Genomic DNA, 15,678 nt, shown 5'->3' with positions numbered 1-15,678 from the left:
GGGACACCTTTAAACTGACCCCCTTAAGATCTTCTCATCTCGAACAAGCGGCTTTAGAAGCGGAAGTCTTGAGCCTATGTCAGAAAAATGTCCTGGTAGAGGTTCCAGAGGCCGAAAGGGGAAGAGGGTTTTACTCTCCCCTGTTTCTAATCCAGAAACCTGATAACACATTCAGAACGATTATAAACCTTCGTTCGCTTAACGAGTTTTTGATTAATCATACATTCAAAATGGAGTCCATTAATACAACAGTAAAAGTATTGTTTAAAGGTTGTTTTATGGCAGTCATAGATTTGAAAGACGCGTACTATCATGTACCTATCCATACAGACTTCCAGCAGTTCCTGAGGGTGGCAGTTTCAGTAGAGGGCACAGTACGTCATTTTCAGTATAGAGCCCTTCCCTTTGGTCTCTCAGCAGCACCCAGGGTTTTTACAAAGTTAGTGGCCGAAGTTATGGCTCACTTACGAGAGGTTGTCGTCTTAATCATTCCATATTTAGACGATTTCTTGATTGTAGGAAAATCGGTGGGTCATTGTAAATCCCAGATAGAAAAAACTAGATCCAGGTTAGAAAACCTGGGATGGATTTTAAACTACGAGAAATCCCGACTCCAGCCCTTAAAAATACAGAAATTTTTAGGGTTGATACTAAATTCAGACACTCAGCGGTGCCTGCTACCACTAGATAAATTACAAAAGATACAGGAGCAGGTTCTTCGGGCAATGGATAATCCATCTATGACCCTCAGACAGGCCATGTCCCTGTTAGGTTCTCTAACTTCATGCATCCCAGCAGTAAGGTGGGCACAGTTCCATACCAGAACCCTTCAAAACGACGTCTTGATTAATAGCAGGGCCCTTGGAGGCTCCTTACAGGGTCGGATGTGTCTAAGCCCCTCAACTGTTACATCACTGAGATGGTGGCTTGAGAGCGAGAACCTAGCGTCAGGGGTGCCCTGGATAACACAGATAACCCGTATTATAACCACAGACGCAAGTTCCTTCGGTTGGGGAGCCCATATGGGGGACATAGTGGTACAGGGCCAGTGGGATTCTAATTCTGAAATCTCATCCAACCAGAGAGAACTATTGGCGATAGAGCGGGCAGTCAAGAAACTCATTATCTACCTGCAGGGCCATCATGTGAGGATACACTCGGACAACCAGGTAGCGGTAGCATATGTCAACCACCAAGGTGGAACCCGCTCCAGCGCTCTGATGCAGATAACAGAACGGCTCCTCCAGATAGCAGAGAGAAATTGTCTATCTTTGACCGCGCTCCACATCAGCGGAAAGGACAATGTAAGAGCAGACTTTTTAAGCCGCAAGGCTCTAAGACAAGGAGAATGGGCTTTGAACAAAGATATTTACCGCCAGATTGTCCGCAGATGGGGCCAGCCAGAGGTAGACCTCTTTGCCACCAGAAAAAACAGAAAAGAAAGATTGTTCTGCTCTCTGAACCCCAGGGAAAATCCCCTGGCGGTGGATGCCCTACTGATAAGATGGGACTTTTCTCTGGCATACGCCTTCCCACCATTGAATCTTCTTCCTCTGGTAGTCAGGAAGATCAGAGAGGATCAGGCAAGAGTCATACTGATTGCCCCCTTTTGGCTCAGGAGGACCTGGTTCGCGTGGTTGAGGACCATGTCGGTAGGCGATCCCTGGGTACTGCCGAACCTTCCGGATCTCCTCTACCAGGGGCCAGTCAGCCACCCACAAGTAGCGGGACTTCATTTGACGGTGTGGTATTTGAAAGGTCACTATTAAAAAATAGAGGGTTCTCCAAGAACTTAATTGACACCCTCCTAAGAAGCAGAAAATTAACCACCACTAATATCTATGCTAGGACCTGGAAACGCTTCCTGTCCACCTTTCACTTTGACATCAGAGATGGAATTCCCACAAAACATATTCTGGAATTTCTCCAGAAAGGTTTCGAATTGGGTCTCTCCACAAGTACGCTAAAAGTACAAGTTTCAGCCTTAGGGGCCCTGTTTGCAGCTGATATTGCAAAAGATTATTGGGTAGCAAGGTTCATCAGAGCAGCGGCCAGATCGAGACCTATACACAAAGACAGATGCATACCGTGGGACTTAAACTTAGTCCTTACAGCCATGACAGAAAGTCCGTTTGAACCTTTAGATTCCGCCTCACTAAAGATTATATCTCTTAAGACAGCATTCCTGGTAGCAATAACATCCGCGCGTAGGGTGAGCGATATACAGGCACTTTCCAGATTGCCTCCTTACACAGAGTTCTTACAGGATAGAGTAATCCTAAGGCCAGATCCAGCATACCTTCCCAAGGTAGCAACACAATTCCACAGGACACAGGAGATAGTTCTGCCTTCCTTCCTCCCTAACCCAACCAACCCTAAAGAGCAGAAACTCCAGGCGTTAGATATTAGAAGATGCTTACTGACATATTTAGCAGCCACGGATCCTTGGAAGAAGGAGAACGCATTATTCCTATCCTTCCAAGGTTCCAGGAAAGGATACAGAGTATCAAAACGCACATTAGCAAGGTGGATTAGGGAGGCTCTCTCTCTTGCCTACACAGCAGGTGGCGGTCCGGCTCCACAGAACCTGAGGGCACATTCCACTCGGGCCATGGCATCATCCTGGGCGGAGAGATCTGGAGTATCAATTGATCAAATATGTAAGGCGGCCACCTGGTCATCTCCTTCCACCTTTTTTAACCACTATCGGTTAGACATGGGTGCCTCCTCAGACCTCACCTTCGGGCTAAGGGTGCTGCGGGCTGTAGTCCCTCCCTAAGTTAGTTTACATCTCTGTAATTCTCTCGTGGTGCTGTCATGGGAGTCCGAATAAAGTATTAAGTTACGTACCGGTAACGGTATTTTTCGGAGGCCCATGACAGCACCCTTAGTTCCCTCCCTTGTTCACATATAGGGGTGCACTCCTTAGAAGATTGTTCATAGAATCACCTTATGTGGGAGATGGTATGAAATAATTCTGTTAAATAGGGTAGATAGGTTGTATATATCATATGTTGTGTACTAACCATGGTAGCCTCTCAAGCTCTGTAATCCAACTGATGCGTGGGAGAGGTGCCGCCCTTTTGTATCTGTAGGTTTCCTGTTCCTATAGGGCGGATCCCCTCTCTCGTGGTGCTGTCATGGGCCTCCGAAAAATACCGTTACCGGTACGTAACTTAATACTTTCTTGTAACTATGATTCCAGTTGTGTTTACTCTTTGGACCTGATGGCCTGGTCACCAAAGTGCAAATATCTCTGCTATCCTGAATTCACATTATCTTTTGAGAGCAGAAACAAAAACTAAACAACTCCCTCTTCATCCCTCAGTGTTTTCTTGGTCTGAAAACCTAAAGGAACCTACAGGCCATGGCCCCAAAAATTCTGTCCACTTACATGTAGCATCAGGAGAATTCTTCACTGCAGGAAAATGCAGCACGAGACCCCAAAAAGCCCCAGATAATACTTTTTTTTTTGTAATTTTTTTTTTAAAGTCTAAACTGAATACAGTATTTCTTGAACTATAAGACACGCTTTTTTCCTCCAAAAATGGGGGGTGCGTCTTATAGTCCGGATGTACTGACTCTGGCTGTGGTGGGGAGATGAGGGAGCGACAACGGCGGTGCATCGGATCACAGAGGCAGTAGCCGGCTGCTGCGGCTAACTCCTGTGCCCGCTGCTAAAGAGAAATGAATATTCCCTGCATTCTAGTCGTGGTATGCACGAGCCCTAAGGGTATGTGCAGACAATCACTAATCACTGTGGGTTTGACGCTGTGTACTTGTGCAGCGTCGATCCTGAAGTGGTCAGATGTTTCAGCATTATGGATGGGATTTTGAGAAATCTCATGTCCGCTATGCGTCTAGAGACCCCCGCGGATCACCCACAGAGATCGACATGTGGTGCGTCTCTCCAGGCCACAGCATATCAGTTTCTCTTCTGGAGACGCTAGTGACATTTCATCTGTACAGTGTATTGATTGCAGTGATTCCACATGGTTCAGTGATCACTTGCGCAGTTACCTGTGAACATATGCTGCATCCAAAGCACTGCTAGTTCCAGATCGTCTGCACATACCAGTAAGATTAAATATTTCCTGTAAGGAAACAAGTCCTGAAACCTGTAGACGTGTAGCAAACGGCCTCAGGCCTTATTGAGTATACCATGTATGAAATAAGAGTAATCTTTTTATTATATCCCCATAGCATATAAAACCTACCAAATCTGAAATATGTGACTGATGTTCACCGAACGAAACGTCACCTTTGCTAAGTAACATATGCCTCCTAAACATCAATTCTCCACTCTGTGTGCACATAGCCTAACTCTGGTGGATCTGCCATTTGTTCTTTGTGCATGCTGTATATTCAGTGATCAAGGGTGGTGTTTACCGGCCGGTTTATAGCTCATGCCTAGTGCCAGCTTTAGTGCTACATTGAATTTAATAAAAGTAAATGGAAGGAAGGCTTTCAGTGCAGCGTAACTTACCAGGTTTTTTTATTTCAATAGTTTTAGAAATCCTGATAAAGAGCCAGTGTTTGTGGCTCAGGTACTGCTTCAATGTACCGTGTGTGTGTTATGACTGTATCCGTCCTGATCTGCATGTTCTCTACGTCTTGTGCAGTTGTGTTCTGGTCAGGTCCAGCATTCTCGAGCTCTGGCACCGACCCCAGTTATGTTAATAGGGGTAATGGAGCCGCTGTGTTGTGAGTGGCGCAGGGAGCAGGGTGCACTGCTACTTTACAGTATTGCTTTGATTTTTGCATGTTGTGCTCTTGCTTTTACCCTCGTCTGCAGGATGCAACCATATGATCTATATGAACTATATTAATGTGCTGGAGTACAGATATCGTAACATCTGGGAATTCACGGCTCATGGTTGTAGTAGTAAAATCCTACACCCTGTGGGGTGACTTACTGCAAATACTGCAGTTCTTACTTGTGCGGTTAATTCATACATTCGTATAATGAATAAGTTTTGGATCATGATTTGAGGAAGAGGCTCAATCCAGTTGCAGACTTTGGCCTTGTTCAGACTTGGTTTTGTTCAGCGTGCTGTTTGTGCACTCGGACAGGACAGTGACAAGGTAAGCCTATGTGCAAGTGCATCAGCAATATTCCGCAGTGCACTCGTGTTCACTATGGGAAGTCACAGCAAGCACTGTTCTGGTCTGTTTTACAGATGAGTAGTGCATGTAGAGGCAGGCGGCTCTTGCCTGGGTCACCATTGCAATTTGCTGATGTGACTGCCTTGACAATTATTTAGGGGTGGTCCTCTTTCAAAAAATCCCGGTTCCCAGGTGTAGATTGTTCTAAAAAAGCAAACCACACTTTACTCACAGTCCTCTGTTGCGTCTCTTAGACTCCACCGCTGCTCCTGGTTCCAGGCATTGTCTGCAGTGATGACAGGCTTTCCGTTTCCATGAGCAGAACTGCTGAGCTCACTGATCGGCTTTAGACGTGACATCAGCGCTGCAGCCAATAACCTGGAGCCGCGGTGGAGAGTTAGAGATGGTGAGTAAAGCCTGGTTTTCAGAACAACCTGCACTCAGGGACTTGGATTTTCTGACAGGGGACATCCCCTTTAAACAGAATTTCACCCAAAGAAAAATGACTGTCGCTATTGCGCCAAAGCAAAAGTTCTAGAAGTTCCCTGTCACAATAATTCTCCTGATATTCGTAAAAGTCCTGCTAAGACAGCATGCTCCTTCTCTGTCCTCGATCGAGTAGTAACCCTGCCTTTCAGCTACATCACACATCAGATTTTTTTTCTTAAATGCAAAAAAAGGACCAATTCTAATCATTGTACGTTATCCTATTTTATTTATATGTGAAACCTTTTTTTTGCCACATCTGTTTTTCTGAATAAAAATAAAGTGTCAACCAGTCATTGCAAAACAGCATACGGATGGCATCTCTGGGCTGTCCATTTTTTTTTCTCTTACTGATCGATTTTACTTGATCATAGGACATGTGTATAGAGACAATAAAGTGTGAATGAGGTCCTGGGAAAGAGCGGATGAGGGGAAAAGAGAGGGAGAGCGCTAGCTAAGCGTAGTAGATGAGTCAATTCTGCTTGGTGAGAAAACTACAACTTCAAACTTGCTCACCTGGTGTGGTTGTGAAGGAGGCACAACGCTGGGAAAAGTTAGCTAACAATCCTTCCACCGGTATGCTGCCTGTCTGTAATAACATGGAGATGATTTTCCTCTCCCAGAAATTTTTTTTTTTTTCTCCACGTGATATTGTGAATAAAGAAGTTTCAGGGCGCTTCCTTCAGAGGATCCTTAACCCAATTTGGCGTAAGAGGGTTATAAAGCCAAAGAACTAAGTATCTCTGATGTTGAATCAGGTGATATTTTATTGGCTAGGTAAAATTCACAATTTTATAAAAGACAGTAAAAACGCATTTCGGCCATGCAGGCCTTCATCAGGTGTATGTGTTTACACCTGATTATGAAGGCCTACATGGCCGAAACGCGTTGTGGGTTTTTTATGACAAAAAATGTTTAAATGTTTTTACTGTGGTTTTTTTCTTTTTAATTTTGCATTTTACCTAGCCAAAAAATATCATCTTATTCAACATCAGACATACTTAGTTCTTTGGCTTTATAACCGTCTTACTCCAAATTGGGTTAAGTATCCTCTGAAGGAAGCGCCCTGAAAATTCTTTATTTGCCAGAGACAATAAAGTGTCAGTCGTCTATGCGTTAAAAAATGGGTTGTGTGCGGAAGTGGAATTTTGATGTGATCCTTAGGTAGCTCATCTGCCCCTCATCAGCAGACATGGAGGGGAGAGCTGGATGTAAGATCTTCTTGTTAGGGTATGTTTCCACGGTCCGGATTACATCAGGATTAGCTGCGGATTGAACGCTGAGTACAGCCGCAGCATTTAATCCGTAGCGTCCAGATGTTACAGCATAGTGGAGGGGGTTTTATGAAATCCCATCTCTACTATGCGTACAAAGACACGGGTGACACACCCACGAATCCGGACATGCGGCGCGTCTTTATAGAATGCAGCATGTCTATTTATCTTGCATAGACGCCCTATGTATAGGATGCAGTGATTCCGCATGGTTCAATGAACACTTGCGGAATCACCACTCGTAGAAAGGGGCGCGGCGCTTTGGGCGGAGCGGGCTTTCCACTGCGTCCAAAGCGCCAGCAATCCGGACCATGGAAACATACCCTTACAGCCCATTTCTTCCAGTGGAAACAGGAGATCTATCATAGTGCTCCTTTTCCTAAAAGAAAAAGTTGACGAGGTTAGTAGACACTCATAAAAACTGCATCATTGTCGGATGCCCCAGACATAGAACTTAATGGCCCCATCATAAATATGTGGAAGTGTTTGTTTAATGCAGATATCATGTGCTTATTACAATATTTTCATGTATTTCAAGCTTTTGATAACCCAGAATACTTAAAAGTAATTGATTCTACGCATGAAAGCAGCTTAGAAATGTGCAGTAGAGAATGTGGCAGTCAAACAGTGAGACATGAAATGCTGGCACGTGACGAGCAGCCGCTGCTGTGTGGTCCTGACCATCGCTTTACTCTTTCATCAGTAATAATGTTTTCTGTAGGTGGCTAAAGCTTACAAGTGTTTTTTCTTTTCTAGAGGAGGAACGACGGGTGAAGGCCAACGATCGCGATTACAATGAAAAGTTTAAATATGCAGTGAGTATTAATTATTGCTATTAAATATGCCTAATGTACAGTTTCCTAGCTGTAAAAGTAACTTCCCTGCAATCTCTTAAATGGAGTTTGTCACCATGCTAACTAAACCACTCCCAGGTGTGTAGGGGACTTAAAGGTGCTGCTGTCACCCTGCTCCTTCCACCATACATCGGGCCCCTGTCGCCTCGCTTTCACACATCGCCAGGACAGGATCTGAGGAGAGGAATGGGGTCTTCGGTCACCGAGGATGGCAGGCAGCAAGGATTCTGGGAGCAGGGTGACAGCAGCACAGAGTATTTCAGGAGAGCAGTCCGCTGGTCTATGGGGGGCACAGAGGGAGATATATGGGGGAGGAGCAGGGAGACAGCAGCACAGAAATCCAGGAAACATTTCTGCTGATTGATGGCCTGTTCTGATCCAGACTTTGGATGCAAAGACCCCATTCCCCTCCTCAGATTCTGTCCTGGCGATGTGTGAAAGCGAGGCGACAGGTGCAGTCCGGGGTGACGCTGGGAAGCAGGCTGGGGGGGGAATGGAGCCATAGAGTAACGATAAAAATGAGACCCCTCTCTTCAGCTGCCTCACCAGCCCTCCCCTGACTGCACCTATTACCCCTGACCCGTGTGCAGGTGCTCAGCCAGAACCACCCTAGAATGGGTCCCCTTTTAGCAGATCACAAATAATACCGCCATATACTTCACACACAATGCCGCCATGTAGATCACACATAAAACCAGCAGGGTGACAGCAGCACAGAGTATTTCAGGAGAGCAGTATCACACGACAGAGAATTAGATACACGGCTCAGCAGACAGAATCACACAGGAGAGGATTAGATACACGGTTCAGCAGACAGTATCACACAGGAGAGGATTACGTACACGGTTCAGCAGTCAGTATCACACAGGAGAGGATTAGATACACGGTTCAACAGTCAGTATCACACGAGAGGATTAGATACACGGTTCAGCAATCAGTATCACACAGGAGAGGATTAGATACATGGTTCAGCAGACTGTATCACACAGGAGAGGATTAGATACATGGCTCAGCAGTCAGTATCACACAGGAGAGGATTAGATTCACGGCTCGGCAGTCAGTATCACACAGGGGAGGATTAGATACACGGCTCAGCAGTCAGTATCACTCAGGATAGGATTATGAAAAATGAGGATGAATGAACTCATGGAGATCAACATCCAACACTGCGGAGACACCATCACATGTTTCTCAACGCAGTGATTCTAGAGCAATGCCCCCATCCCTTATGGGAAATATGCAAAAACATGCAAAACACAAGTGGCGGAGACACCATCACCTGTTTCTCAACGCAAGCAATGACTAGCCAGGTCTTTCCCCGGGAAGGAACAACCATGGGAAGGGCAGTCTCCAATGAAGGAAACCACCTATGCCAAAACATGGTATCCATCCACAGACAGACAGAAACATGTGATGGTGTCTCCGCGGCTTGTGTTTTGGATGTTTTTGCATATTTCCCATAAGGGATGGGGGCATTGCTCTAGAATCACTGCGTTGAGAAACGTGTGATGGTGTCTCCGCAGTGTTGGATGTTGATCTCCATGAGATCATTCATCCTCATTTTTCACAGTCTTTTACTAGGCATTGCTCCTACTAGCCAGTTTCCTACTCCACACTGATGAGGGGCAATACCCCGAAACAGCTGTCTGTGGATGGATACCATGTTTTGGCATAGGTGGTTTCCTTCATTGGAGACTGCCCTTCCCGTGGTTGTTCCTTCCCGGAGAAAGACCTGGCTAGTCATTGCTTGCGTTGAGAAACATGTGATGGTGTCTCCCAGGGCTGTGGAGTCGGAGTCGGAGTTAGTTTTGGTTGGAGTCGGTAGAAATGTACCGACTCCGACTCCAGCTTTAAAAAAAAAATGTATTAATATTTCATAATTGAACTTTCATATGAATTTTATAAATGTTACTCAAATATATATGTTCTATCAAACTATGAACAACAGTGATAAGCAGTTCTGCTGGAGATAGAGACATTTCTTACTTCTTGTGTGTCACTGTTCTCCACTGCCCTTATCTAATCTTATACTTGGTTAACCTCATGCTGCCCCAACCCCCCTACTTACAATGTATGAAACTGAAAGTGAAAATGTGTTGCAAATTCTTAGTAGTAAAGCTCCTCCTCTAGACTAGATCATACTAGGTGTGCGTCTTCCAAGCATCTCACAGCTGCCTGCTACTCAGAAGAGGAAGACTGTAAGAAGTATTATCCTTTCAACAAACTTTGCATCAGTTAACTGTGAGTACATGAGGAATAATAACAGTGTTACTGACCACTATATCAGTTGTACAACCTGGCAATAATTTTGTACAATTGTTTTTAGGAAAAACAATTGTCATTTGGATTGTGAATGCAGAATTAAAAACCTGAGAATGTCAAAGAAGCATCACATTAAATCAGCTGTATTTGAACATTTCACCATCACTCAAGATAGAAAACATTATGTCTGTCAGTGTATGACAAATGATCCAGACGAAAACAAATGCTGTGAAGCCAAGATGAGTGCATATTCAGGCAAAGATAAAAATGCTCCTACCAGAGCTTCTAATCTAAAGAGACATTTACAGCGCTTTCATCCAGAAGTACTGAAAGCAGTGGATGAGAAAGACTGCATCCAAACCAATGAACCAGTGCCCAGCTCTTCCAGCCAAACAAAGGAGCAGAGAACTTTGCAGCCATCAGTTGCAAGATATTTTGTCAGTGACAAAGTTACTGTGACAATGACAGTAGATACATTTAAAAAACAGATCATAGCGCTTGTTGTAAAGGATAGTGTGCCTATTTCATTATTTTCACGACCAGCTTTTATGTGTCTGAATGGGGAAATGGCCCGCAAGCTTGGTGTTTCTCTGGAGAGAGAGAGTATTAGAAAATTAGTAATCGAAGAAGCTTTTAAACAAAAGGAAGAACTTAAAAAAAACTCTCAAGGGACGCTTTCTGTTTCTTAAAATGGATGCCTGCACACGTCACAGAGTGAACTATTTTGCCATCAATGTCCGATTTGTTTGTGACAAAAATGAAATAGTTACCAAGACATTGGCAGTAAAAGACACCAAAGCTCATCACACCAGTGAGTTTCTCCAGGTCTTGGTGGAAAAGGTTCTGCAAGACTATGAACTTAAAAAAGAGCAAGTTCTTTCTGTCGTAACTGACAATGCTTCAAATATGATAAGTACTATTAAGCTAATGAATGAGAGTAATGATGGTGACCAGCAGCTAGAAGAACATTCTGGGTCCACAGACACAGAAATGTTTGAAATAGAGGAACACAGTATTGTAACTGAGGAGCAAACTGAAGTTGCTTCAGATGAACAGCAACATGATAGTTTAGATTATCTTGTTGAAACTGTGTCAATATGTTCGTTCTTTCATCACATGCGCTGTGTTGTGCATACGCTACAGCTGGCTATAAGAGACAGTCTGCAAGAAGGACATGCTGCTGCACTGATTGGCAAGGTGAGAAAATTGGCTACTGTTGCCAGAACCCCTAAAGTTGACTCAATTTTGAAGAGACGTGCTGGAAAAGGGGCAATTATTGATCAAGCCACACGATGGGGCAGTACTTAATGATTCAGCGCTTGGTTGAACTGAAAACCTTTCTTGTAGACATGGCTAACCCTCAACTTACGCTAAATGAAAGTCAGTGGAATCAGGTGACTGAGCTGGAAAAATTGCTAGAGCACCCATTTACAGTGACTAAAAAATTACAAGCAGAGGACTTAACTCCAGGTATTTTCTTAAAGGAGTGGAAGAACCTGATGTTTCGCCTGTCCCAAAGAGGAGGGTTAATTGCAAGTGGTATTGCTACATCAATGAAACGGAGAGAGGAGCTACTATTACAAAATAACATTCTTTTGGCAGCTGTTTATGTAGACCCAATGCATCGGATTCTTCTAGATGATCAACAGCTAAGTAAAGGAAAAGAAGCTCTGTTTGAAATAGCAGTAAGGATGAAAGGGTTGCAGAACAGTCAGGAGGAACAAGAAGAATTTGGTCGTCCTGCCACATCTTCACCCTCATCATCAACTGATGAAGAATTTAATTTCGAAAAATATTTGGATCACAAGGACCGTGCAAAGCGTTCCCGCATAGAAGAGGAGTCATCCCCATCAAGGAACACAGCCAGTACATTTCAGCAGAATTTTTCATGTGCACTAAAAGAAATTGAGAAATTTGACCGTTCATCAAAAATAACAGTGCAACAAGCGATTCCTCTGTATCCTGACATTGTCAGAGATGTTGCCCGAGTGGTTACTGCTTTGCCACCAACACAAGTTAGTGTAGAGAGGTTGTTCTCTGCTCTCAAAATAATTAGATCAGATTTGAGGGCATCCATGAAGGAGGATCTGACAGAGGCAATACTTTTTCTGAGGACAAATTTATAGATTTCTTCTTATTAACTGTATAAAAGTGTTTATTGCATATTTACTTACAGTTTAGAAAAGTTTATAAAAGTTATTTGCTATATTCTAATTGTATTCTAATAAATGTAGTTTTTGCTCTAAGTGGTCTGGTTACTTATGTGATGGTGAGAAACTGAATAAGCACGATGTTTAATATTTTACAACAGTAAATTTGTTGTTATGAATTGGCCATTTATGAAGGAGCCGGAGTCGGAGCCTGATAAAATCCAGGAGTCGGAGTCGCAATTGTGGCTTACCGACTCCACAGCCCTGGTGTCTCCGCGGCTTGTGTTTTGCATGTTTTTGCATATTTCCCATAAGGGATGGGGGCATTGCTCTAGAATCACTGCGTTGAGAAACATGTGATGGTGTCTCCGCAGTGTTGGATGTTGATCTCCATGAGTTCATTCATCCTCATTTTTCACAGTCTTTTACTAGGCATTGCTTCTACTAGCCAGTTTCCTACTCCACACTGATGAGGGGCAATACCCCGAAACAGCTGTCTGTGGATGGATACCATGTTTTGGCATAGGTGGTTTCCTTCACTGGAGACTACCCTTCCCGTGGTTGTTCCTTCCCGGGGAAAGACCTGGCTAGTCATTGCTTGCGTTGAGAAACATGTGATGGTGTCTCCGTGGCTTGTGTGTTACAGGATAGGATTAGATACACAGCTCAGCAGGCAGTATCACAGGAGACAGTATTACAGATATGCTCACACTGGTGTAACTGCCCCCCCCCCATACGGGCTGTATATGTCACTGTCACTATAAAAGCAAAGGTGTCAGATTACCGGAGATCACTGGGGCTGTGTGTGAGTGAGGAGGCGGAGACAGAGCAGGAGGACAGTGGAGCTGGAGCAGGAAGCACGGTGCAGAAAGTCGAGCTCAGCACAGATAGCACTGGGCTACAGTAAAATGGCACCCAGCCACACCTACAGCAGTGAATGGTGCAGCCCACAGGGGCGTGCCCAGTTCTCTGCTAATGAGGCTGCATGGTGGGGTCGGGAGCCGACCGCAGTCTCCTATGTCCAGGGACGGCCATATTTGCAGACTGTATGAGTCCTCCACAGATCTGCAAATCAAGATGTCAGCGCCCAGTGGCTACATTAAAACATTATTACAAACAAACCATAAATCCTAGTTAGTACATTTGCTTTAACAACATGTTTTGTTACTTACTCTTTTTTTGCAAATTATATAAAATTGCGGCACCTTCCCTTTAACTCTATACCTGTAGTACAGATTTTAGCACTTTAGTTGGCATAAAAAAACAATGTATCTTGTATGGAAGTGAAGGGCTTTGGTGCACCCTTGGTGTGGCCATTGGCCCAGTGCACCTTTATGCCCTCTCAATTTGTATATTAAACACTGTCCTATCTCTACATTGACAGCACGCTCTGTAGTCGCGCTCATAGTGCCATTGCCAGCTTTGGTCTGCAGTACAGTGCCAGCAGCCTCAGATCGGAGGCAGCAATGACACCATGAGTGCGGCAGAAGTCTCTTAAGGCCCCGTTACACATAGCGGTCTCGCTAGTGAGATCGCTGCAGAGTGATAATTTTTGTGACGTAACAGCGATCTCACCAGCGAGATCGCTGTGTGTGACAGCGATCAGCGACCGGCCCCCCTGCCGGTATCTCTGTAGGAAAGCCTTGGAAATTTTTTTTGGTCGCTGGTCTCCCGCTGGCCAGCACGCATCGCTGCGTGTGACAGGCGGGAGACCAGCGATCAGCTTGTAACTAAGGTAAACGCAGAGTTTCTAAGCACTGCGCTGTGCTTAGAAACCCACTGTGTACCTTAGTTACCAGCGCACTGATGCAGGGAGCTGGTAACTAAGGTACACATCGGGTTTCTAAGTGACGCACGTCCCTTAGAAACCCGATGTGTACCTTAGTTACCAGCTCCCTGCATCAGCGCGCTGGTAACTAAGGTACACAGCGACGCCGCTCACTCGGCGTCGCTGGTCCTGATCGCTGGTGAAGCCCCCTGAGGAAGCGACATCTTCTGTACGTGAAACGCGCGTCTGGGTACATGACCGGGATCAGGACAGGACTTTTGAACACCTATGGGTAATTATCTTTCACAAATTTGTTCCCTTACTTTTTATTATATCATGCACATGAAGCGGTATAGTGTTAAATAATAATCTTTATTTTTATATAGCGCTAACATATTCCGCAGCGCTTTACAGTTTGCACACACATTATCATCACTGTCCCCGATGGGGCTCACAATCTGAATTCCCTATTAGTATGTCTTTAGAATGTGGGAGGAAACCGGAGTACCCGGAGGAAACCCACGCAAACACGGGGAGAACATACAAACTCCTTGCAGATGTTGTCCTTGGTGGGATTCGAACCACTGAGCCACCGTGCCGTGTTTAAATGGACATGAGTTAGTCACAGTACTTAAAAACTATCCACTTTATTTCACTATATTATTTGGCACATGTTTGTCTATTTTTGGAAGGATATGAGATTTGTATGTAACGATATTATTCTTGTACATGTGTCATAACTTTATCCTGTCCTGTATCTTCTGGTCATTTCTTTGACCCATGGATTTAGTCACATGATCTAAATAAAACCCATGTAACTTATATGATAGATATTTTATGTATCTCTGTACAACTAATTGATTATTAATAAATTATACAATTTTTTTATAGAATTTTGGCAACATATACTCTGTTTCTCCTTGTTTGTATTGTTATATTTGAGTCGCCATATGATATGGGTATTTAATTTAAGAATTTTTTCTGGTAATTCTTTACAAGCTCTCACATAGTGTTGTTTCCACTTGTCATCGCTGGCACCTGCCTATTGCCACCGCTCAATGCTATTCTGCAGACAGGAGCCAACAATAATAATTTGCGGGTATACTACTGTCAATCAACATATCACAGTGCTCCGTATGCAAATTGAGTGAGCGGAATTGTGCAGTAGGCTCTTGGCCACACCATGGGTGCACCGAAGTCCACTCATTTACATACAAAATAAATTATTTATATCAACTAAACCACTGAAAGCTATACTACAGGTATGATTTTTGTAGGGACTATGTCCCCTACATACCTACATAGGTGTTATGGCTAGCTTTCGATGGTGACTTTCTAATGAATAAAATTGTCAATTCTTTTTCTAATAAGTTTCACTAGCTAAATAATTTCCCATCATTCCTATCCTTTAGGCTGTGTGCACACGCTGCGGATTTTGCTGCGGTTCCGCAGCAGTTTTGGCCGCTGCGGACCCGCAGCAGTGTTTGCTGCGGTGTACAGTAGCATGATTCCCTATGGGAATCAAAAACCGCAGTGCAGATGGTGCGGAATTTTCCGCGCGGATTATCTGCGGTTTTCAATCCGCAGAAAGAATTGACATGTCAATTCTTTCTGCGGATTCCCCTGCGGTTTGCCATCTCCTCCATTGAGGAGATGAAAAACCGCAGGGCAAAACCGCAGAGCAATCCGCAGGTAAAACCGCAGGTATTTTGACCTGCAGTTTTACCTGCGGATTTTACAAAATCCGCACCTAATCTGCAGCATGTGCACACAGCCTT

At 44.3% G+C, this 15,678-nt stretch overlaps 1 protein-coding gene across 3 annotated transcripts in view; it reads left to right on the top strand.

Moving 5' to 3' along the window:
• The window catches only part of ATP8B4 (ATPase phospholipid transporting 8B4 (putative)), a 355,883-nt gene that overhangs the window by 39,891 nt on the left and 300,314 nt on the right, over window positions 1-15,678 (top strand). For 2 of the 3 annotated variants that reach the window (XM_073568472.1, XM_073568473.1), the window contains exon 4: window positions 7,623-7,681. In XM_073568472.1, coding sequence (XP_073424573.1) covers window positions 7,623-7,681 — 59 coding nt within the window. Of the gene's footprint in view, window positions 1-7,622; window positions 7,682-15,678 lie in introns of those variants that run through there. The other variant, XM_073568474.1, reaches the window with a different exon arrangement.

This window comes from Dendrobates tinctorius, unplaced genomic scaffold, assembly GCF_039654945.1.
Source record: "Dendrobates tinctorius isolate UK_male_01 unplaced genomic scaffold, ASM3965494v1 ptg000022l, whole genome shotgun sequence".
Classification (NCBI taxonomy): domain Eukaryota; kingdom Metazoa; phylum Chordata; class Amphibia; order Anura; family Dendrobatidae; genus Dendrobates; species Dendrobates tinctorius.
This window is presented reverse-complemented; position numbering and strand designations above follow the sequence as displayed.